Source organism: Saccoglossus kowalevskii, chromosome 21 (genome assembly GCF_978046115.1).
Source record: "Saccoglossus kowalevskii chromosome 21, keSacKowa6.1, whole genome shotgun sequence".
In the NCBI taxonomy this organism is placed as follows: Eukaryota; Metazoa; Hemichordata; class Enteropneusta; family Harrimaniidae; genus Saccoglossus; species Saccoglossus kowalevskii.
The window spans coordinates 10,191,439-10,216,385 of record NC_140661.1 but is presented as its reverse complement, the minus strand read 5'-3'; the positions used below and the strand labels follow the sequence as shown (position 1 = coordinate 10,216,385).

General features: G+C 34.3%; 2 protein-coding genes across 2 annotated transcripts in view; both read right to left on the bottom strand.

Moving 5' to 3' along the window:
• LOC102801011 (uncharacterized) overlaps positions 1–12,795 on the bottom strand; it is a 38,524-nt gene extending 25,729 nt beyond the window's left edge. Inside the window, exon 1 of the mRNA XM_085495435.1 lies at positions 12,138–12,795. Coding sequence (XP_085351561.1) covers positions 12,138–12,795 — 658 coding nt within the window. The remainder of the gene's footprint in view (positions 1–12,137) is intronic.
• Positions 12,796–21,139: 8,344 nt separating this feature from the next.
• Positions 21,140–24,947, bottom strand: part of LOC100375976 (atrial natriuretic peptide receptor 1-like) — a 48,610-nt gene continuing 44,802 nt past the window's right edge. Inside the window, exons 14-20 of the mRNA XM_002737264.4 lie at positions 24,687–24,836; positions 24,434–24,557; positions 23,943–24,011; positions 23,396–23,570; positions 22,983–23,081; positions 22,571–22,662; positions 21,140–21,890 (exon numbers count right to left, since the gene is read on the bottom strand). Coding sequence (XP_002737310.3) covers positions 21,762–21,890; positions 22,571–22,662; positions 22,983–23,081; positions 23,396–23,570; positions 23,943–24,011; positions 24,434–24,557; positions 24,687–24,836 — 838 coding nt within the window. The 3' untranslated portion in view covers positions 21,140–21,761. The remainder of the gene's footprint in view (positions 21,891–22,570; positions 22,663–22,982; positions 23,082–23,395; positions 23,571–23,942; positions 24,012–24,433; positions 24,558–24,686; positions 24,837–24,947) is intronic.

The window sequence follows — 24,947 nt, the reverse complement described above, 5'->3', positions numbered from 1 at the left end:
ATGAGTACCAATGACAGCTGAACACCATGCCTGTTTTCGATTGTTGTTTTCATTGTTAGTTATTTGGTAATACGCTGGTTTTCTAACCTTTTCATGTATAATCGGATATTATATTAGTGCGCAATTTCGGTATTCTCATGATTATCTAAATAATATTCGTGTTTTCCTGATAGTATTCATAATTCTGTGCCTACAAAAAAGAAATTCGTGTCCGTGCATTCGTTTGTGCAGTGGCAGAATACTATTTCCGACCCTTCATTTCAACGCGGATTCTTTTTTTAAATAAAGAAGGCGTCTGCAGCACATTGGAACATTTTGATTTTTATGGGATTAATATTATTTATCAGATAAATATTAATATTAATTAATTAATTGCAACCAGCAATACTAGATTCGAACACACGACCGAGGCAAGCTCATGTCGTTGTAAGGCATTAGTCTTCAGTTAAAATTCCTATTGACAACAATGCAAAAACTGGAAATGTGATACTATTATACACATAGTGCCAATAAGTGAACTACCTAAAATTTAAAAAAAAATCAAATTAATAAATGGCAACATTACAGATGGTGGAAGTCACACAAATAAAGCCGATGCAACTACACTAAAATTGGCTGTATTTAAAAAGTTCATAATTATGATTGCACCATTTCAAATTTAGTTTTTTACTAAAATTTCACTTACATGTTTAGGCTTGGTTATTATTGTACTACGTTAAATAAGTTCAAAATAGACCGGATAACATTCGTACCCTACGTGACCCCGCACGATCGTACGCATTCTAATTGTGAGGTGAAACCTGTAGGCAGACCTACCACGCGACAGGAACTGCCCTGAAAAGACTTCTTGAATTATCATGTAGTGAACGCCGCCACACAGTTGCAATTACAAAAATGAAACTCAGGCTATAAAACTCATAAAAGGCATAATAGGAGAATACAATACGTCAATTTATTCAAATTTGGTAATTAATATATACATTTTTCAGTTTTTTTTTATTCCATACATACATACATCCATCCATCCACATCATATACGTGCTTCTTCGCCATGAGACACAATTTATAAAAACAGTGTATTAAATACAGTGTTTATTAGTCTAGACACTGGTGAATCTCTGATAAATGATTTATTTAGTAATTTATAGGAAAACATGAAACAAACCAGCAAATTTCCCAGTGTTAAGCAATTGGTGGCGATGGAGCTAATGCTCACGAGGGAATGGTGTGGCTTGCATAAAATCCAAAACATACATCTGATAGTCTCTACATTCAACTTATTTGAAGATGCGCTTGTCGCGTATCATGGTTAGAGGCCCCTATTCACGTATTCGGTTTTATTCATATAAAAAGCAATGAAGTACGATGAACCAGATGTTTACTGTGTAGACCCATAATTTCTTATTCAGCCGTTGATAAATGGATCGCTTTTATTGACAGCCACAGTGGTGCTGTTACCTCTGAGAATGTGGTTATGTTTTTCCCGGCATAGGTAATTTGCTTGTCTATGAACAGAATAACTCACAACCTATTCGATGCATTGTCACAACAGTTTTAGAGTCTTTGAAACCCGGACCAATATATTAAATTTTGTGAGAGCTCATGATCTGGTTGCAATAGAGGCAGTATTTCTGGAACGATTCTTCACCATTGTCAGATAACTGAACAAATTGTTGACGAATGAGCACGGCATTTGTTAGTGATCGCAATCAGGACATGAACCGATCGATTCGATTTCATGACAGATTTTAGACAGGGTGCCACTAAGACGGGAATGTTGCAAAGCCTCCCACCTCTTATGATAAATCAAAATGTCATGAACGTATTAGTACTATAGTCTTGGGGCAAGAGAAATGAATATGGATGTTATGGAAACATATTGTTTGGAAAGATTCTTCACCTTTTATTATATAACCACTAATTTAATGCCAGTTCTATTTAATATTGCACATTCTGGTTGTACGCACTACGCAAAGAAAAGTTCACAAAAAAAGCCCCTGATATTGTCTTTTTACTAATTGACTGTCATGTCTTGAGCTTCGTATATTGACGTGAATGTGTGAAAGCTATGCCAAAATGAAACTACACTGTAATTTGCATTTACCTAATCAACTGTAAAGTTTGTTGTAGGAACTACATTTTGCATGTTACCAGATAGGGTCATCAACAATTATTAGGTTTGCGCTTTTGAACTGGCTTCTAAATTAATCTGTCAAACCAGAGATTAAAACTACACAAAAGAACACTTAATTCAATCGTCTAAGTGTCATGTTTTAACCCCGTTTCTTTTAAAATTAGAGCGTCTAGGCGATATTTGTCGACAATTGAGTTAAAAAATAAAGCGATCGGAAATATTTTGATTAAAGTAACAATGCGGTATAGTAATTTAATTTATATTCTTACAAATTGCACGCGGATAAATTATAAACGCATTTTAGCATTCGTTTATTTATACTCAGATACCCCATTTAATAGGTCAATGTGTCGTTCCGGCAATTGTGGAAAATATTCGTAGCTGAATTGTACAACAAAAACTAATTTGTGTTTATAAAAGAAAATCATATTATTCAGTTTTATTTGTTTAAGTTTATGTAAATTGCATAACTGCTTAGCTATTGCACTGAATAAATCATATCATTGACATTTTGACAAGAACAATGTTTATTTATTCCGAGTTTACTTGTAAAAATGTTTACTGTTTATTGCGCATAACCTTCATGTTTATTGCACATAACCTGTATGTTTATTGCACATAACCTTCATGTTTATTGCACATAACCTGTATGTTTATTGCACATAACCTGTATGTTTATTGCACATAACCTTCATGTTTATTGCACATAACCTGTATGTTTATTGCACATAACCTGTATGTTTATTGCACATAACCTGTATGTTTATTGCACATAACCTGTATGTTTATTGCGCATAACCTGTATGTTTATTGCACATAACCTTTATGTTTATTGCACATAACCTTAATGTTTATTGCGCATAACCTGTATGTTTATTGCGCATAACCTGTATGTTTATTGCACATAACCTGTATGTTTATTGCACATAACCTTCATGTTTATTGCACATAACCTGTATGTTTATTGCGCATAACCTGTATGTTTATTGCACATAACCTTTATGTTTATTGCACATAACCTTTATGTTTATTGCGCATAACCTGTATGTTTATTACACATAACCTTTATGTTTATTGCACATAACATTAATGTTTATTGCGCATAACCTGTATGTTTATTACACATAATAATAATGTTTATTGCACATAACCTTTATGTTTATTGCATGTAACCTTTATGTTTATTGCACATAACCTTTATGTTTATTGCACATAACATTAATGTTTATTGCGCATAACCTTTATGTTTATTGCACATAACCTTTATGTTTATTGCACATAACATTAATGTTTATTGCGCATAACCTGTATGTTTATTACACATAACCTTTATGTTTATTGCACATAACCTTCATGTTTATTGCACATAACTTTTATGTTTATTGCATGTAACCTTTATGTTTATTACACATAACCTTCATGTTTATTGCACATAACCTTTATGTTTATTGCACATAACCTGTATGTTTATTGCACATAACCTGTATGTTTATTGCACATAACCTGTATGTTTATTGCGCATAACCTGTATGTTTATTGCACATAACCTTTATGTTTATTGCACATAACCTTTATGTTTATTGCGCATAACCTGTATGTTTATTACACATAACCTTTATGTTTATTGCACATAACATTAATGTTTATTGCGCATAACCTGTATGTTTATTACACATAATAATAATGTTTATTGCACATAACCTTTATGTTTATTGCATGTAACCTTTATGTTTATTGCACATAACCTTTATGTTTATTGCACATAACATTAATGTTTATTGCGCATAACCTTTATGTTTATTGCACATAACCTTTATGTTTATTGCACATAACATTAATGTTTATTGCGCATAACCTGTATGTTTATTACACATAATAATAATGTTTATTGCACATAACATTAATGTTTATTGCACATAACCTGTATGTTTATTACACATAATAATAATGTTTATTGCACATAACATTAATGTTTATTGCACATAACCTGTATGTTTATTACACATAATAATAATGTTTATTGCGCACAACATTAATGTTTATTGCACATAGCCATAATGTTTTCCGCACATAACTTGTGTGTTTATTGTACATAACATTAATGTTTATTACATATAACATAAATGTTTTGTTTTGAATGATGAAAGCCGGGCGCGCTGGGCCAGGCGTGATACGGAAAAATATTGCCCCGATGAGAGGGCGCAATTTCCAAGGCGTTACGAGGCCGGGTAATCTTCGGGCGGAGCTACGTCACAAGACGTTCTACGTTGCTTAGACGCGCACCACTGTACCATTAATTTCTATGGGCTCCATGTGCGCGCTGCTGTGGAACGCCGGTCGAGCCGGTGAAAATTCGAGAAAACAACGCAAACTCAACTTTGAAGTAATCCCGAACAACCGATTTTATATATGTTACACACACAGGGCTAATCTTGTTACACTGTTCAGGGGAGTCTCAACAACCATCCCAAAGTACCGTTTTCTGTGAGCTTTGGTTGCCAGGCGGTGAAAATGCACGGATGTCCGCCCCGAGGATACGAGGTATACGTTATGACCAGATACAGTTAATTTCTGAATTAAGTTTCATAATAAAACAAATACATACTTACTTACTATTCAATATATTCTTAAGGGCTGTATTTTTGTTTTATATTTAGAATCTCACGCCAATAGTATTAACAACTGATATGTTGACAGGACTACGTGAAATGTAATGAATGATATAATGTACATTGGCGTGCATTATTGCTACTGTATTCAAAAAGAGTGGAGCTCTTTATGAAATTGTTCTTTTGAAATGCCTGTTCGTCATTATAAGAGTTGTTCGGTTTTTATGCTTCGTGGTGAGCTTTTTTTCAAATCAGGACATCTCTGTTAAGACATTGTCATTTACAAAACTTAATACAATTTAGTCTTGTCACCGAAGTCGTAGGCAATGATCGACAGATAGGGTCGTGTAGCGATCGAAAGAGATAGAGTCGTGTGTAGTGTAGTGATTGTCGGAGAAGACGTACGCTGACTTATCACCTTTATTCTACATGAGAAAATTAATATATATGTAGCTCATTTAAACAAATGTATCGCTGAAAACTTTACTATATCGCAAAGGCATGACGGAGATGTTGAATGTGACAGTAGTCGCTCATCAAACAGCGTGAACAACATTCAGTGAACGGTACAGGCGACATTCAATTAATATGATTGCGTTATTAAATTTCAGGAATATTATTCAATTCACAATGGACGGGGTTTTCAGCCAAACGCGTCACGTCGTTAACTCATGCGACACGCGTTCGTATTCGAAACAATGTATTTTACATGAGTTTATACGTTGCATGTGACTTATAGCGTACACACGGCGCTATGACTGCCTCACACATTTTGACATTTGGTCTGCTTATTAAAATACACATATTGACTTTAAAGTGTTTAAAGATTGCATTAGACACGATTCAAACCAGCATGCATAAATTAAAATTAATTATGATTCAATCGCTTCCTGCAATAATAAGAGAATCGTAATGATGCAATAAAATATGACTATTATATACAGGTTCGAAAACAATTCGGACACATATAGTATGAATCAAAATCTCGGCTAATGGGGAAATGTCTGACAGCAGTTCTATTTTAAAATACCATTCATTCCAAAACGTTCCTAAAATTGAATCCAATTTATTCGAAGAATTATTTGCGTTTCGTTACCAACTTGCATTTCGTACAGATAATTGCCACTTTGCCCCGACATGAATAATCCATAACGACCCACCTGTATCAGTATAGATGTATAGAGCACACTAATAATGGCAACGTGTACGAGTTTACCTCGGTAGTTACCAGTAGCCCCAAATCACGAGTAAAAATAACTCGAATAATGAGTCGGCGTTTACAGCACGGATCATCCTGAACACTTTGACAATTGAAGCGACCGTCGGCTCATCAAATGAGCAAGCCATTAAATTCGCTACAAATTACAAATCTATGAGAGCGTGGATACTTGCTCCCACCGTCGTTGAATATGTTCGTACACATACATGGACATGCATATCTCAATGATGTCATCTTCATAGCTACAATTATTGCTGTTTTTATAGGCTTTTATAATGGCCTTTAACATCGGAAGGGAAGGCAGTTCAAATTTTCAACGTTGCGTAACATTCGTTGACAGCAAAAACTCATTTTAATTCATTTCTATATCAAACACACAACGACACGCATTCTATTTATATATTTCCTAAGATTAAAAAAGATTGATTTTCATAATTTATTTATACTTGACAAAATTCAAGACTTCTTCTTTCTTACATTTATAAAAAAAAATATGGAGAATTTGAGGGATCAGAAAAAATCAATTTCGGCATAACTGTTTTATCAGTTAAAGTGACTCTTCCAGATATGCGGAGATAAACTGTGGTTAAATTCATCGTTTCCCCAGATTCTTTGAACTTAAAATGTTTAATTACATCTGTGTGTCTTGTCGAGAGAATACAGTGTCCTCACATCTGCATTTTAGCTTGTAAACACAGAATACAACATGCAGCGGAATTTTAAATTTTCAGTTTATGACGTAATCTTTATAATAATCTTATCATTTATATGTTTCCCGAGAATAAGTCACTTTTATTTTAGGTGTCAGAATAATTTGCACTGAGAGAATGATTATGCAAATTAGTCATTTTCCCAAATTGTGTTTTGTCGTTTGTCAGGAACATTCAAAGTTAAATACATATCTACTTATGTTTTGTTTTCTGTTAAACTATTTGCTATGTTTTCTATATCTACAAAAACCGTCTGAGATTCTTGCCGCATGTTTTTTTCATTCGGGCGCAACGCAATTCGAGCTACAAGTATTTAAAACTTTTCGCCACATCCATTAAATAAATAAATGTTTTTCTTTTATCGAAGCAAAAACAAAAAATAAACAATATATATATTTCAAATTATTGTTGTCTAATACTCCACTAAGTAAAGACTATACTAATTGTAAACTAAAGACGTTGCTTTTACAGGATATAAAGCAATATTTGTTAGATGAAAACTTCAAACCATTAATACGCATGTGCAACGAGTGTTATTGAACGCGCCAAAAATAACCAGTGCACGTGCGTATTAGAGAATTGTATTATTTGACCAAACAAATACTTAGATGTGTGATACAAAGACAGCGTTCAGTCCTCAATTAATCATATTCCAATGTATCTATCATGCACAGTACCGAACAGTAATACAAAAGCGCGGTAGTCGTCGCGCTGCGCATGTGCGAGATCTATGGGTCTCATATAAACAAAGATTGCGACTTTGACTGTTGCGCAGATCAACGAGTACGAACTGAGACGTTTCCAAGCTTTAATTAAGTAATTTTCATGTGATTGGAAAGTATCGAACCGTCGGTAATCAGTGCAAGTCGCGCCCAGGTCAAACCTCATACTTGTGATTTCCATTTGAAGAACGCATTGGATTGTGGGAAAATCATTGTTTATCAACAAAAATGTCGCACATGCGCAGCGCGACGACTACCGCGCTTAACATTCGTCTGTTTTTGTCCATACTGCATTTGAAGTCAATATTTGGTTTTCAAAAACTAGGGCTAACATAATGTGTGTGAACTATTTTATTTGAAGAATTTAAGTACTTTTGTGTCATTTGTAGCTCTAATCAACATATTCTATTAATTTGTTAATACCAATATCATTGTTTTCTGTGATATACTAACGACTGTCAAACGATATACGTATTTACGATCGTATCTGAAAATCAAAAAACAAATGATGTTATCGAGCGCGTTTGTTTCCATTTGTGTTTGCACACAAAAAAACCACTTCATATGGGTTTAACTACATATTACAAAAGATGAAATCTGTTACTGTTTTGCTTTTGTGGCGACGGAAAATCAATGATATGCGTGGCCAGGCGCTTTATTCGCGATAATCAGTATTCTGAATGTTGTAGTGATGTAATGTGAGGTTCTTTATTTCCATGAAAATCTCTGGGGATTTTTCTAACTCGAGGTTGTTAACAAAATATGAAATGAAATTACCTGTACCTACTGAGAAGACAACATACGTGAGTTGCGTGTGTCTACGTACAGCGTGCATAGTTCCCGAAGCGAGCGTACAAAGTTCTCCAAAGCATTTGGCAATTATTTTGAAGACTTGGCGAGACAAGGATTTTTGTTTCCCTCAAACCATATTATTAATGAACAAGTTCGAACCTAGTCAGTTATCACATGCTCATTGCTGATGCCACACAGCATTGTGTAACTTTATGTTTAGTTCGTTAAAACAGTGCCTCAATTTATATGACTTAAAGGGAAAATAATTGAGTATCGGTCATTTGTCTAGCTGCGATATTGCCAGGGGCAAATATGAAATCGGTGAGTTGTGTTTCATTCCGTTACATTTCCACCCTACATATATGTAAAGAACCGTAACGATGCTGACGTTACATCTTTTATACATAATTAACAATTTTATATTAACGGCATTTCCTAAGATATCTATTCAACCTTTGGTGGTATTGCTGCATGTGGAAATGGAATGTTTATTTGTTTAAATAATAATAATATTAATAATAATAATAACAACGTCTGTCCACTGCTTAATGTAATAACGACTTAATTCCCCATATCGTCATTATGAGATATTTTTATTCTTTCATTACAATAACGTTGAAAATCAAATAGCGATTGCGAGGAAAAAATATTAGTGTATGTACGTAGGAATTTACAAGCAATTCATTAATTCGGAAAAATCGAAATTTGCATTGTTAGTACTACAGTTTTGATAATATCAATATATTAATTGGTTCTGATCAAATATATTTCGAAAAATAAATATTTTACAGTATGCGAAAGCATATAACACAAAGTAATTAGTATTATTAATGAACGAGCCGTGAATCACTTGCTACAATATTTGTGTTACAGAAGAGATGATTGCGTTTCACATATAGTTCATAATTGCAGTATTGCACTGTGCGTGAAATATTCGGTGTAATTTAAATCAAATTGCAATATAGTGAGAATAGTTAATTAGTATATTAGTAATTAGTTAATTAGTATGTTAGTAATACTTAATTAGTACCACTCATGTAGAACATATGTGTGTGTGACATCTGTCTGGGCGTTGAGACTAATAACTCTGTATACTTTTGGTAACATTAGTAAAAATAGATTTAAAAAAAAGCGGACTTGTAATATGACATTAGATATTGTGATATTACTTATCATTAACAGTTCCTGGATTCCACAATATAGCAATCACGTTTTCTTTGTATATAAAGGATGGTCTCGAAACAATTCAAACCCAAAACAGTGTCAAAGAAACAGTGAATTTATTCATTCGATTTCCTCTAATCCGAGATTCCAACCTACTGACTACAATTTTAAATAAATAATGGGCATTGCGCTGGGTCGTTTAATTTCAACTACTATATTCGATCGCTTGACGTCAGCATTTAATCCGCACCGATTACACTTGTGTCATGTTTAGATTGTTGATGAATTGTAAAGTCACCATCAGTGAACAGGTTATGAATACAGCTTCTGTTTATGGTTATTTCCAGTGATACACGTTAATATGTGTCGTTAAAATGCTTGTTTTACCGAAAAATTACAACTGACTTACATCGACAACAGCATTATCCGGTCAGTGGTAATCTCCATTGTTCATTTGTAATGAATTTAATTACGTAGAAAATATATTCATTGATTGAAGAGGTTTATCAGATTCTTTTTAAATTACTTCATTTACTGCCCCATGTGGTATTTCATTTGTAGACGCTTTTAATTAGATCTGATGTTAAATAGTTAATGAAGCATTATTTGATTTTCATCTCATTTCTTTGAATAACAAATTACACTGCGATTAAATAGACTAGCGCGTTAATAACTTTCCCGTCTTGTGTGTTGTTATGTGAACGTTCGTTTGATTGTAATTATTTTCAGCACCTAGGTTAAATTAAATTAAAAAGTATAGTAATTACAAAGTGATTGGATTTTAATGCATTACGTTAGGTTGTGTCAATATCACTGACTTGGGAGTAATAATAAATGTTGTCATTAAGTTATATTTTATATTTTAATTATATAATACACTCAATAGTATTTACCTTACCAAAATAATATTCGTAAGGTGGTAGTATGAGGTTATTTAGTGATTAAATTAAGACACACTAGCCATTATTGCGCGATAACAGGGCAAAGAAGGGTGTGTGAAATAATGGACGAGAGGCAGTCGAGCCCATTATTTACGCGAATATCCCCGTCCGTGCAATAATGAATTCCTGCAGCGCCATATTATAAGGGAAGTGAGCCAGTGAGGCGCAGCTGAACACATTGTTGCGCCTTGTCGAGCAAGGAGAACGCAGCGTTTCAATATTGAGCAGCGTTTAGTAGTATAATGGTCAGTAACCTGATGGACGGTATGAATGGCATATATATTTTCTGAACTCTAATAAAATAGTCATAAAACGGATTATTCGTGTAACTCAATATAAGTTTCACTGGTATGCATCAATGTCGTGTTTGGTGGTCATGGGGGATTCGCGTAGCATGACGTCATTCATTAATGACGTTAATGAATTTTGATAAGATAATTTAATACATGTTATTGATTTACTTGTTAACATTATGTACGGAAATATACAATGTTCAAGTTTCGAGCAAACATTATGCAAATGTCTTTATCTTTTGTTTTAAATGAAATTTTCCAAGAGATAATCGGACGGATGCGCTTGATGATTTGTATATAACCAGTTATTTATTGGATTTTACTCAAAACGTGACATCGTAAAGCAACATACGAACATTATTGATGATGTGTGTTAGAACGTCTCTTCTGTTGACAATACGTGCTCCGATTTATTCAATTCTATCCACAATCGGACACCAATACTGTAACGGATCTGTTTTTAAAGTACATATATAGATTTCAGTAAAAATATATCGAGATGATACTGACATCAGTTGCTACATAGATTGATTGTAATGTCAGACTCGCATTCGCTAACTATTCCAATTAAACCGATTATGATAACAGAATCCAGTGGTGCTCACCAGCGCGGTGTTAAACTGAGCTGACTCCATGTAAACATATATCAAATTATAAAATTTAATTTGAGCTTGTCAGTGGCGTTAATTATAGTCGACAGACATATTGGGTAGAGAAAAAATAGTTTCAACGGCGAAAACATTTCCGTGTTTCCGTATAGCTCGCCATGAATTGTCTGGGTATGAGTACGAACACAGTGATTTTCCGCAAAATGAAAAGAAGTTCTCGTCGAGACAAGCAACAGAAGGATACACGCCGCAACAAAAAAACAGGAAATTAAAGAAACACGAAGAGAAATGACTAATATATTGTTGATTTCTTACGTGACCCCGGACAAGCGTCTTTTTATTCTCCCCCTGTCTTCATTCGCATAATGCATTTCTATGTGAAATTAGTACTATACACGTGCACATAAGATGGAATAGAAACATGTTTAATTATTTTATCAATAAGCATGTTGATTAGACAGTACATTACTATTGTAGAGAATTGACAAGCGAAATGTTTTGTAAAGAGATTTTAATTGAATGCTACACAGATAAGATTGGGGATTTATAAATAGCTGTGGGTCTTGTAAGGTGTTTGTAAAATCTGGCTCACGATAACTTATCTGTACGTGGCAAATAATAGCAAAGGTTTATGTCATTTAAAGATGGAGTGCCAGTGAGGTGTTGGGTGGACGTACATGTCCTTTGTTCCGTACAGAAACATTCAGCTTAGCCCCGGATGATATTAGAGAAACCAATTACGGTACTTAAAATACTTTTGTACATCTCCGTGATTTACTTTCGTATTGTATGTTTAATTCACTTAACCATATAATATGTGTATACGACAAGATGATACGAGCAAGTATAACTAATAACTTCAGACAACGTGGGCGTAGAAACACTTAATGCACTTCGCTTTGAAAAGGCGTTAAATCAGTCATTAACTTTATTATGTGTACTCACCCCTGGCGTGTTTGCTTGCATCTAATAACATCGAGCTGTAGTTTTCTTTTTCAAAACTGTATTGGTCGAAATCTTGATAGTATGGTTCCGGGTAGCCACGTACGTCGTAAAGTTCCGACCAAATTGCGTTAATTTCCAGTGCGCAGATTCTACGGTTTTGATCCATCGGCTCGTCATCTGTTAGCATGGCAACGTGTTTGAAGTGGTAATATTCTAAAATATCGGCCATGGTTGTTTTCATATGGGAATACGAACTCATCATTCGAACGAGAAAGAATTCATCTTTTCTACCGAAATGATCGGACATTGTACCAGCCGACAACATCGGGATATTCCAATATCTGGTGTACCTTGCAACGGGCGCAGCGGCGTAGTCGCATACCGGGCCTAAGAACACGTGGACGGATTGCCGCATAACGAACTCCATGGCACGAACGGGACCGATAGTCAGCGAACATTCGGAGTCGGTGTAATCGACCACCAGCTCATAGTTGGGTAAATATTGGCGTACACGCTCGCTCTGGACTGCAATGTCGATCCCGGACAAAGTCATGTCCAAATTAATCGGATACGGGTTGTACTGTATTAGAGATCCTGGCACGATGACGGCGACGTTGATCTTTTCTCGCTCGCAATCACCTTGCAAAACGAGCAACATAGTAATCAGTGAAAAGACGGTGTTTAACCAAACCATTGTAGTCAGCTTGTAAACACCTCTACCAGATATACTGCTTATATTCAGTAGTGTAACTATATATCCGATTTACAACTAGTAAAATCATATGCCAGGCACACACGTACTGACTGTGACGTTGTCGTTACTGGAAATAAACGTCACCAGAGATCGTGTGCCACCAATACCAAATAATACGCTCTGATTGTGATATCGCATCCGTTAGAGGGCGCATGTCATTGTGATTAGTTCGAAACCAAATCGCAGGCCGTCAGAGCTTTGAAACATAGCTAAATATCCAAAATCTAGTTACAAGTGCATTAAGAGTAAGATAATGTATAATGTTTAATTTTATTACTTGATACCTCATGATGATAGACACATTGGAATATGCGTAAACTAAGTAAACTTAATAAACATGCTGATTACATCACGGTACTGCTCAAACAACGAGCTCACATGCATGATAGAAACTTATTTTTCCATCAGTCGAACATTATGACGTATACTGTAGAATCAACATTGTCTCTCAATCATATTTAATGAAACCATTAATATACAGTATAATCAATATTACAAATTTGTGTGTTTTTTTGTGTGTTTTTTTTTTTTATTTTCACGAAGAAATATTATGACACAACCGTCACCGTTCATTGGTGCCAGATTTATAATTCTGTTTTTATTCATTTATTTATATATGTATATTGAATTTATTATTTGTTTGATTTATTATTCATATCGGTAGATAACACTTCTTTGAAATGTACACGTTCAGTTGATTAAGTTGAATTAATATGTATGTTAGCACAGTACTAAATAAACGCATTGTGAGAGAACAGCGACAATAAGATATGGTAATACTTTATGAGCGAAGGATAGAAATCGAACATGGTGATATGAAATCTACATTTTCATACAAAAGGAGTCTTTTTATGCACAAAATTGGTAGATCTTTCACGCGTTCAGTCACTCATTGTTGTTTACGTTTATAGTGTAGGCTATGAAATCAACTATACTCTACACGAATCAAGGTTAAGGTCGCATTGTGATAATAGCAAGCTTAAGATAATCCACATGTTTTCGTTGGAGTTTAAGCCATGTAAACTCTGTCTCTTCCATTGATCCGTTAAGCAATAGGTTTGGGGAAACTCTCTTGACCCCGTTTTAAAAAATATTTACGAGTGAGAAAACATAACATTTCCACAAGTTATCTGTTTTCCATTACCTGTATATATCACTCTATAAAATAGATGTTGTGTACGTATTTTTTCATTAAATACATTGATCTAAAAAAATGCAGATGACAATAATGGCGTACGATCAATTGAAAAAAAAAGATATTTATTCACTTTCATTTTCAGAAGCTTTTGAAACTGTCAGTGTTGTTGTGCAAGCCATACCAATATTTTATGTCTTCACATTTCAAAATCGCGTTGGACGCATTGATATAAGCGTTACACACGGTACATTCCGCACTGCATTGTGAAATGTAAATTAAATATGAAGTCAAACTCCCCCACGTTTGTTCAAATTGCCGTAAAGATGTATTTATGGATGTCAACCGAGCACCGTTAAGTACTTTAAAGAATGAACTATAACGTTTTTATTCATGTCAGAGGCGTGAATAATCATGACCCGTGCTACGCAAATTTCGCTAACTGAACTTGAATTCAACTGAAATAAGTACCCCTTGACGTACAGGTAACTGCATATGTCAAGTCGAATTCAATCAATTGTCTTGACTGTTGTTAGAAAATGGAAGCCAATTGTGAATTTAAAGACTCATTTTGCGTGGATGGTAATCAAATATAACACACCAATCGGGAAAACACTTTATTTCGTTTCGCTGTGAAATGTCGGAAATGTCAAGTGCAAACATGTAAACATTTTGTGTAATTATATTTTAGTTTAAAGCCAAAATGTTCTTTTTGCCATCCTTGCTCATATTTATAATGTTGATAAAACATCGCAAAAGTGAATTCGGTCGTGAACCGTGATAAAACACTTCGTAGACACATATACATATATTAAAAATACATAGAGTTCAATCATATTGCAGTACATTGTACTGTCGTTTAAAACAAATATATTACATTAATAATAGTTAGAAAATGTTCGTAAACGTATTTGTTATATTTAATTACTGCCGACAATTTAGTTATTATAACGCGTTTTTTATGACGAAATATTATCTCAAATTACCCGCTGTTATTCAAAAATCAGGGTACTAAATAGTGAGTGAAAACAATTCGTTTTTTTACTTTGAGATCTATGACAGTTTTCCCCCCCAAAAAAACATCTTTCCCAAAATTCAATACTGTGAAACAAAAAAGAATGTTGTTTCAGGTTACCATGGAAACGTACGTCCATGATTGCACATAATAAACCAATGAACATTTTCATGCTAATCATGACCAACTCTCTCAAATTTACATAAGTGAAAACGTTAAAATCTTACTATATCGCGATGTTAAATTATTGCATCCCTTTACTGACGCTCTTACTGGCGACGGCAATTGACCTTTAGAATTAATTATCCAAACGTCTGAATATTTGTAAACATTATGCATACATAAACTAATTATAACCGTGCATCAACCAATCACGATTGAGGTAATTGAAAGAATAATACACCGGAATAATTTAATAAACTCTCACTGAATATAAATGAATATAGTAACGTGTTTTAATATATTTATACACCCACTTGCTGGGATGATTTTAGTTGTCACGTATCTAGGTAAATTTATTTTATTTATTAGTCTGAGCAAAACATGTTAGAGACACAGTATACTCCCATACGTGGATATGTCCTCACCTCCAAGTTTGTGTTTTGTCTAAAAATGTTATCTGCATTATCCGCAAACAAAAAAATACCCCATTTGAACAGCGTTTCAACTAAAAAAAAAATAATAAAGAAATAAAAATAAAAAGCAGCTCATTATACACTAATATTCTGTATGACCGTCGGATGTTCCAAAGAATATAAGTCCCCTCAACCGTTCAATATTCATGGGTAAATCCAGCTTTTTTTTCATTTTTAGTTTCAAGAGCATCCAGGGCAAATGCGCATTTACGATTGTAGAGCTACAGATTAAGTATTAAGTAGTGAAATCGCACCTTTTTTCGTGGATCGTTAAATTCACTCATTTGACCACTTCTCTGATACGTGTCAAAGATTGTATACATACATGACAAAGGTAACGAATTAGTCATTCTGACCCTACAGATATAAACGCAGTCAAGAATGTCCGTTTCAGTAGTTGTAAAATTTAGCATATTCTAATCGATTTCCATTGCAGGTGTTAATTCATCCACTAATCCAAGTAATTTATTTTATTTACTTATTTTGGTTAAGCAGGCCATCGATCGAAATAAACTGAAGAAACTAATTGGTTTGTTGGAATAATTTCTCGGGCGTTGACATTCAATATTAAGTTATGCATATATAATGACAACTAAATTTAATGAAGTAAATGTATATCAACTCTATGCTGTTGAAATCCTTGTTTGTGTGAAACTCACATCTTTCAGAAAGTAGTTTGATCGCGGGTTGGGTTTACATATATAGCAGTGACAATATTTTGTGTCAGTAGCCAATAGTATGTAAACTATTTTGGGGTTAAATCTGTTTTTTAGATAAACGGTAAAATGTCATTTTATAAGAGGTTACCATCGAGTGCTCACAATAAAACACATTTCCAAGAATATTGTTTATTTTTTAATACTTTCAGACATCAAAAAGTAGCACAATTATATATATTTCAATATTTCATATATTTTATTGAGATAATATTTTTGAAATATATTTCATTTTCCCCATCCTTGGAAACATGATATATTAAATATTAAATATGTACAAATAAAGACAATGACAATATTTTACTTGTGTGTAGTCTTCTAAAGTGATGTACCAAAATAATTTATTAATAGTCGAGAAAAACTCTTGTTTGTGTTTTGACCTTTTATTATAAGTACTATTGTGATCACCATACACGCTTCTAAATCTTTTTTACCATCATAATAATACTCACATATGTTCTGATTATTTATTTGTTTTCTAGGAATTATGTATGACTATATAGTGTAATGTTTTTGATAGTCGTTTTTGTTTCTTCTTGTGAATTGTCTTGTCAAAAGAATATTGAAATTGTACAACAATTTAATTTCGAATTATTGTCAACTAATGTATTGTAAATAAATGCATTGATATACAATTGTTTTGCCATTTTACGAGCCCGTGGCAGCGACTTATATTTCCATATAGTCAGGAGAACGTTTGACATCCCCATGATTTCAGGACTACGGTTTTTGGTGTGGCTTCATTGCTAATGATAATGTTGTCATACAGTCTGGTGGAAAGCTGTCTCAATTTTAGGACACAGATTTAAGTATGAAGAAATAGAAGCAGATTATGTAGTCTCCCTAATCTCTTACGCCCAGCTGGATATATCACTGGAATAAAATCACTAATTTTAAGATAGATGATCATTCACATATCCAAATGTGAACATTACAAAAATGGATTACATTGCATCTTTTGTTTGTAACTAATTTCTATAAAAAAATTAGCTTCATACAAATGAAGAAACAAATCGGACCGCAAGAAGTTTCGATACTTGTATATCTTCCAATCACAACTAATATGTAAATATGTCATCTTCAGTGTAGAAAAGTTTCACAACAATCTTGTTCTTAACACAGTAGATAGATCCGTAACCAATCATATTTATTTGCAAAAACTAAAACATTTTTTTTAGTAAAACATTCATGAAAGATGATTAACAAAGATTGAATGTGTCAAAATGGTGTCGCAATTATCTCAATGAACCAATTTTGATGGCAAAACAATCTCTACATTATGAAAATCGTAAATATTATGAAAATTTCACTCGACCTGTTTCGACTGATAATTATAGAATATTCTACAATAATCGATAATGAACATCGCACTCTGTGGTGTGAGTATATATTTCTTATAAGCATCACCAAGTAGAGTGGGCGCCCTCAACATTTAAAGTGACACAAAATTTGTTTTTGTGCCGTTGATAGATGGCAGTCTTTCAAAAAATAATATGTATGGTTGTTCAAAGCGGTATTTTATGGTGAGTCACACATTTTACAATTTTCATCAACGTGGCAGTCAGATGCGTAACTACTTACAAAATTGGCTACCAAACTCTAACACCTAACATTATATCCACGAATATTAGTTTCTTTTATGAAACTTTCGAAATGATTAGAATTTCAGCACTCTGTTAACAATATACCTCCACATACTCACGTACGAACACGTGTGTTCTATAAATACAGCCACGCAACATCAATGTTTGATATACCTTCAAGACTTTGGTTGTCGTTGGTAAATTGTATACAATTATAATTAAGTGTGCTTAGAACAAATTCATATAAAGCATGTTTTATTGGCACATATTTACCTGCATTCCATCGTAGAGGTAATACTTGAGTTTGAAATAACCAAATTAATAAATGACAATACCAAACTATTAATGACACTCTGAACATTGTCTAATAAGCGATTGTCATTATTGCCTCACAATAAAATCTCCGTGTTAGCATCTCAAACATGCTAGGGAACAACTATTGAACATTACAACGTGTCAGAAATTATGATCATTATATAATTATAAAAAATTACATTCATTACACAGATTGCGTAATTCTCCAATATGATATAATCTCCCTAAATCGGCATCATTCATTACTACATCAAAATGTGTGTTTCACCTCCAACAATATGTCTATTTAATGGGTATTTTCAAAATAATAATGTAAATTTTCTCCATTTGTGATGTGATATTAGATTGCAGATCCAACTTTATGTGAGTCGTTCAATCACGCACACCTACACATTGCCCCGGGTAATGTATCAGGGAACTAAGAAAGAACATTCTTCCCTCAGTGCATATTTCATGTAAATTGTTAAATGAAATGTCTGCTTTACATTTGTTTCTATTCAATTGTTTGATCCAAAAATATCGTATGGGTCGTTTAAGGTTTAGATGTTTTTGATTGGTAATGATAGAGAATTCTTTCCTAATTTTTAAAGTCTCTCAGATCGACCTTGTTTTATTGCGTGGTCGTCAATAATTACGGAATTATGTAATGATAAAATCGCAATTGTTGTCAACTAATAGTGTTCATTTGCCCAGATTCTTGGTGAATATCCCACCTCCGTATTACCATACCATACGGTACCATAACATTATATAATTGCTCTGATATGTAAATATTTCACTGCATATTTATCCGATATTGTCTCCAGGCATGCGTATACAAATTCAGCACAAAACAATTTAGAGGATGCTTTGGTTGAGCTAGTCACAGTAAAATGGTGTCTGTGTTTAGCTGTGTTGTCAAATTCTACTGTGAAGCGCCACCAGTGTTCATTCATTACAATGTTCCGACATAGAGATACAATTACATAGTTCACAACAAATCTATTGCGTGAAACACGGTGCGACTAAAATAACAAAACATTATTAATCTCCCTGCGTTTTGACAAATAAATTATTCAGTATTTACAAACTGCATGAATTAAAATATATTCACATTTTGACATTATCCAGCTACTTATTCTATAACATGGCACTGCACTTTAGATTGTTTGGCTTTTCTGGTAAAACTACTAACTCTATTTCCCCCAGATTGTTGAGAATGCTTTCCTCTAGGTAATCCACTGAATAAATATTTCTACATTATGAATTTTAACTCCAGGTCCTTGACTGGGATTTTTGGAATATTCTACTAATTTTTGTCAATCATAAACGTTGCAGTAGTAAGTATGTCTTATTAATATCGAGTAGAGTGGGCGCCCTCAACATTAGATTGAAACAACATTTGTCCTTGTCCTGTTGAGAGATATAAGTATTTCAAAAAAAAATGTATGTATAGTCTTCAAAGCGGTACTTGGAGGCCACAATTGTTGTTACATTTTACATCTAAGTGATTCTTCATGACCATTATCAGGTGTACAATTTAAAATATTTACGGGGTGATTACAAATAATTTGGTGAATTATTTGCATATTAATGATGAAGTGCCAGGAACATGAATCTTTTTTTTTTTTTAATATTGAGTATTTGATGCAGTGGCGACGTCGGGGGTTGACATAAATATAATTTAAAGAATTTTCTTTTACTAAAAGGCACGCACCTATACCTTTTTTGTCTTACCTATTTATCCGCGCTCAGTCCATACTTAATGATTTGGAACACCCAAATTATTTTTCGCGCCGATATCAAACTTTGAAAGACACTTCGAAGATTGTCTCACTGGCGATTGCGATCCTTATCTAGCTACACGTGCGCTGCAGATACCGTCATAATTGAACTGAACAATGATCGAACATCCCAACATGTCAGTGATTATGAACTTTTCATTATTATTGCATTATTAAACTGATAGAGTGATTCACTAATGGGATGTATTCTCGCTAAAATGCCATCCTTCATTAATATATATCAGAATATGTCGTTATTATGATATTTGATTATCTTTTTCTGTCAGAATATACGTAATTTGTCAATGACATCTTCATTATATCAATACCATTTGTGATAACATTCTATGTATCATTTCTTTATTAAATCGCTCAATCACGCGCACCTACACGTTCCCCTGGGTATTGTATCGGGGAACTAAGAAAGGACATTTTTTACTCGGTGAATATTTCATGTAAATTGTTAAATAAAATGTGTGTTTTATTTTATTTTAATTTAATTCATTGTGTGAGCCAACGATAACATATGGAGTCGCTTAAAAGATGAATGTGTTTGCTTGTTAAAGATTTCGCATTAATATCATTGACATCGGAACACGACACTGCACATGTTTTCCGTCGATGGAGCGACACCAGCGTTCAATATATTGCCTAGGTCTGGAGCTACACATTTCAGAACAATACAGACTACTCAATGAACCACAATGAGACTGAAATAACAAAACATTTTTAATATTACCGTTTTTTTTTTTTTTTTTTTTTTTTTTGTCAATTCGAGCACTCTATATTTACAAATCAAATTAAAATATATATCAACATTTTGACAATACCTAATCGATCATGTCTATATTATGATACAAATTATCGATTGGCACTGTACTTTAATCTGCTTGGTTATTCTAGTGAAACTATTCTTGAATAACCGCTCACTATTTCGACAGTCAAACAACTGAATAAATAATAAGTGAACTGTAATAGTTAAATAATTGTATTTAAATTATTTTGATATCATCAGCATTTCACTTTTAGTAGGTGTTATTATAACACACGAAAGCTTGTAATAAGAAACAAATTAGGCTTATAGTATATATTGTACTAAGATGGAATGCAGCGGGCGTTATTTTATTGAAAAAAAGTAAATCGACACGTTCACCTGTATGCTCGTGGAATTAATATCGAATTTTAGATTCAAAGTATCAAAAATAACATCATTAGAGTGCATACTACAACAAATTAGGCTTAGTAGTTTTGTCAAGAATAACTCAAATAGGATTGGAAAAGCAGGCTTCGTAAAATAAAACAATATACGTATGTAATAAAATGGAAAGAAACGACTAGTGGATGGCATGGGTAAAAGTGAAATGAATTATAACGCGTGGTCACTTTTAAGCCACGTGCGCAAGAGGTTCCGCAATATCATGACACGGCGACAATACCAAGTGAAATGTGGCCGTATATCGTTGTCCGTAGTCAAAGATGGCCTCGTCATCACGTCACATCTCGCATCACAACAATTCCATCAGATTTGCACTCCGAAAATCAAAAACAGAAATGGTATACATTCCACGTTTCACGTTGCTCTTGATAATAATTTCAAAATCGATCAGCCATTTATATGTAAATATTAGATTCCTATAGGATGGGGGTTTGTTCTCGAGATGTCTCATCGTCAGACTTACTACTGAGGTCTGTGACGTCAATAAGCCTATTACGCATAAACAAAGTTCCTTCCACCCTTGACCGAGTTAGGTGGCCCGAATCCGTTAGATTTGTGCGTCCCCTTAGGTTCTATCGGATCCTCACCCTCCAACCAATATGTCAGCTGCTTGCCCTTGCCCTGTGTACGAAGAATTTACAAAGACAGGTATGAGTTTATATAAAACAAAAACAAAAAAACAACAAGTAATGAGCTCCTTCAGATACCACGCATACCCACTCAATATGTTATTATTACAAAATGTTGAAGGTGATTTCTCGCTAAATCATGGGCCGACAAAAGGGATCCCACTTTGTAGAAGTCGATATTTGCAAGACAGAAAAGCGTACGCCATATTGATGTATGTAGCAAATCGTTATAATGGTTTGTTACATTCGTGACGCATCTCTCACTTGATTGTTCCCAGACTGTAATTATTATCGAGCATTGTTAATAAGGGACACTTCCGAAATCGACATATCGGCACAACTGTAGTTATGCTTTTAATTACTTATCTACGTATCTACGGTAAATAAAACTGAAGCAAGACGTGTCGCGTATCGTACAACGCCCCCTCTAGGCAATTAATAACTTGAAGATACGTTTCAAACATGGAGTTTGATTGGCGTCCGTGAAAACGATATCATGGAAATCGGCTCAAGTCTGCCAATTGAAATTTTACCCCAACCGCCCTCACACCCCTCTTCCAAATGTTGTCATGTGATGTTCTCAGGTGAAGCAACCAGTTGTGGATTGGTCAGGCTCGTTTTATAATGCCCCTCCATTGATTTGCGACATTATTTTTCAGCGTTATTACGTACCTTCATTTCCACTTCGCCTCGACATTTGAGCTGAAATGTTCCGAACGTTTCAAGGATTGCATTAGTTTCTTTGCTGACGTGGATTTTGAGCGCTGGAGAGAGGAACAAGTGAAAATATTACATACAATTTATATTTTTTAACTCGGTAGTAAAACGAACCTCGCTACAAAAAAGAAACATTCCACGGCTCTACGGCTGACAGCCATGGCCACTAAGAAAAATAGTTATGTTCTACATAATCAATTATTGCTTTCAATTCTCAAATTGACCAACAAGTTAAATTTTAGATTAAATTTACATTCAATATGGAATTTTGATTGGGTTGTTCTAAATTGCATTAAAAATTCAAGAATGTTTCAGTGAGGAATAGGGTTAAGAGTCATATGACCGTCTTGCAAATTGAAATACTTACGTAATCCGTTCGATTCCATCCTGGAAGCTGTGTTCACCGTGTCACCAAAAAGACAGTATCGGGGCATCTTAAGACCTACAACACCAGCGCATACCATACCTGCCATGACAGTAGACTGCTATTAACAACTTTTTTTTTTTTTATTTTTTGTAATTTTATTTGTTTCAAATAGACTAATTGACGTTTTAAATGTTAGAAAATAATTTGTGTCAGAACGTCTTAAAATTGTGTTTTGTTTTGCATCGTTCTGAATTAACTGCGAACGAGCTTGCTAGTCGCTGACGTAATATACAAGTGAGTGAGTTAATGGGTGGGACATCTAAGACGAACACATGGTGCATAGCGTTCGCTTTTACATCCAACACATAGCATAATACTGACGAGGAGCCAATCTGACGAGCATTTCAACTAACCTGAATGTACTCCTATGCGTAATTTTAACTTCTCGCCAGGTTTGTGTCTTATTTTGAATGTTGTAACAGCTACGAGTAAAGCTAGTGCCATTCTGCCGATCTCTCTGGCGTGATAGTCGCCGTTACGAATGGGTAGACCTGACACCACCATGTACGCATCGCCGATGGTTTCCACCTGCAATGTGCAAAATTGTTAAAAAAGCGTCGCTTTGTTACCATTGCCCTACCCCCTTAAGCTGCGCTTTGCCATGTACAATGTAAATGTTAGTATGATACAGTTCAATCTAGGTGTGTATGTTTATACGTATGAGGTAGTTGGCTTGTGAAAGTCCAGCTCGTCACTGTAAGTCTGCGCTCCTTACACGCTAGTTAGGGCCGTCTTATTTAGGGCGGTTTTTGTGGCGCGTTGAGCTGCGCGTCTGCTTATATTGACGAGATGTTTTGTCGTGGTCTTGGATTCAAATCCCGTGTCTGTGTTTATTAAGTTCGTATTACGCCTTATAATTTTAATAGTACTTTGGACAAAAACAGTTATAATTTGACATACCTTGTAAACGTGGAAATTATCAATAATTGCATCAAAACACGTGTAAAGGTCATTAAGTAAAGCGATGACCTGGAACAAAAAGGTATATGAACAAACACATCATTATTCAATTGAAACCATTGTCGTTTATATACTGCTTTGTTCTTATTCGTTTTCGTGGACATTGTTTTAATTTAATTTAACTTTTTTTATTTTATTTTTTGACAGATATATATAACATTTGTTAACTTTGGATGAAATGACGGTCGAGATCTCACCGTAAGCGCGAAAGCCGCACTATTCCATCTGACTTGTAAAACCACTGTTTTTGATACAATTTGATACAAGCTAAGAGGTCGTCAAAAGACACGCAAAATCAAAACATGCGGCTCTGTCGCTCTCGGTGAGATATCGGCGGCCATTTTCCCCGATACTCTATTTGAATCTTTCTTCCTGAAATGGACATTGTATAGTTCGATGATGCAAACGAAAGTGGAATTACGCATACGTACCTCCATGGGAGTACTGGAAGCGGAAAGGGCTGTAAATCCAACGATATCGCTGAAGAATATAGTAACGCTGTCGAATGCCTCCGCTTGTACGGCTTCGCCTCGTTTCAGCTTATCAGCAACGGGTCTAGGGAATTAATCATAGATATTTTGATGGGTACCTTAGTAATAACGATACAATGTTCTTTATTGGATTGCATCACCATGGTGCATAAAAAAGGTCAATAAAACAATCTGATTTAACAAATAAACCTACTTTGGCAAGACTTGATACAATAACTCTTCCGCTCTTCTCTTCTCTTCGTAGAAAGCTTCGGTTCTCTCCTCCACTAAGCTTTCAAGATTATTTGCATATTGTTCCATACGTTGTAGTAAATTGTCCAGAATGTTGCCAGTGGCACTTCGACTGTTACGTAACAAGGATAAAAAACTGATTAGCCTAGATATGTAAATGTAATCGTTAGAAAAAATTACCCGTGTATGTATAAGGTGTGTATGTGTGTGTAAGACGCAGACA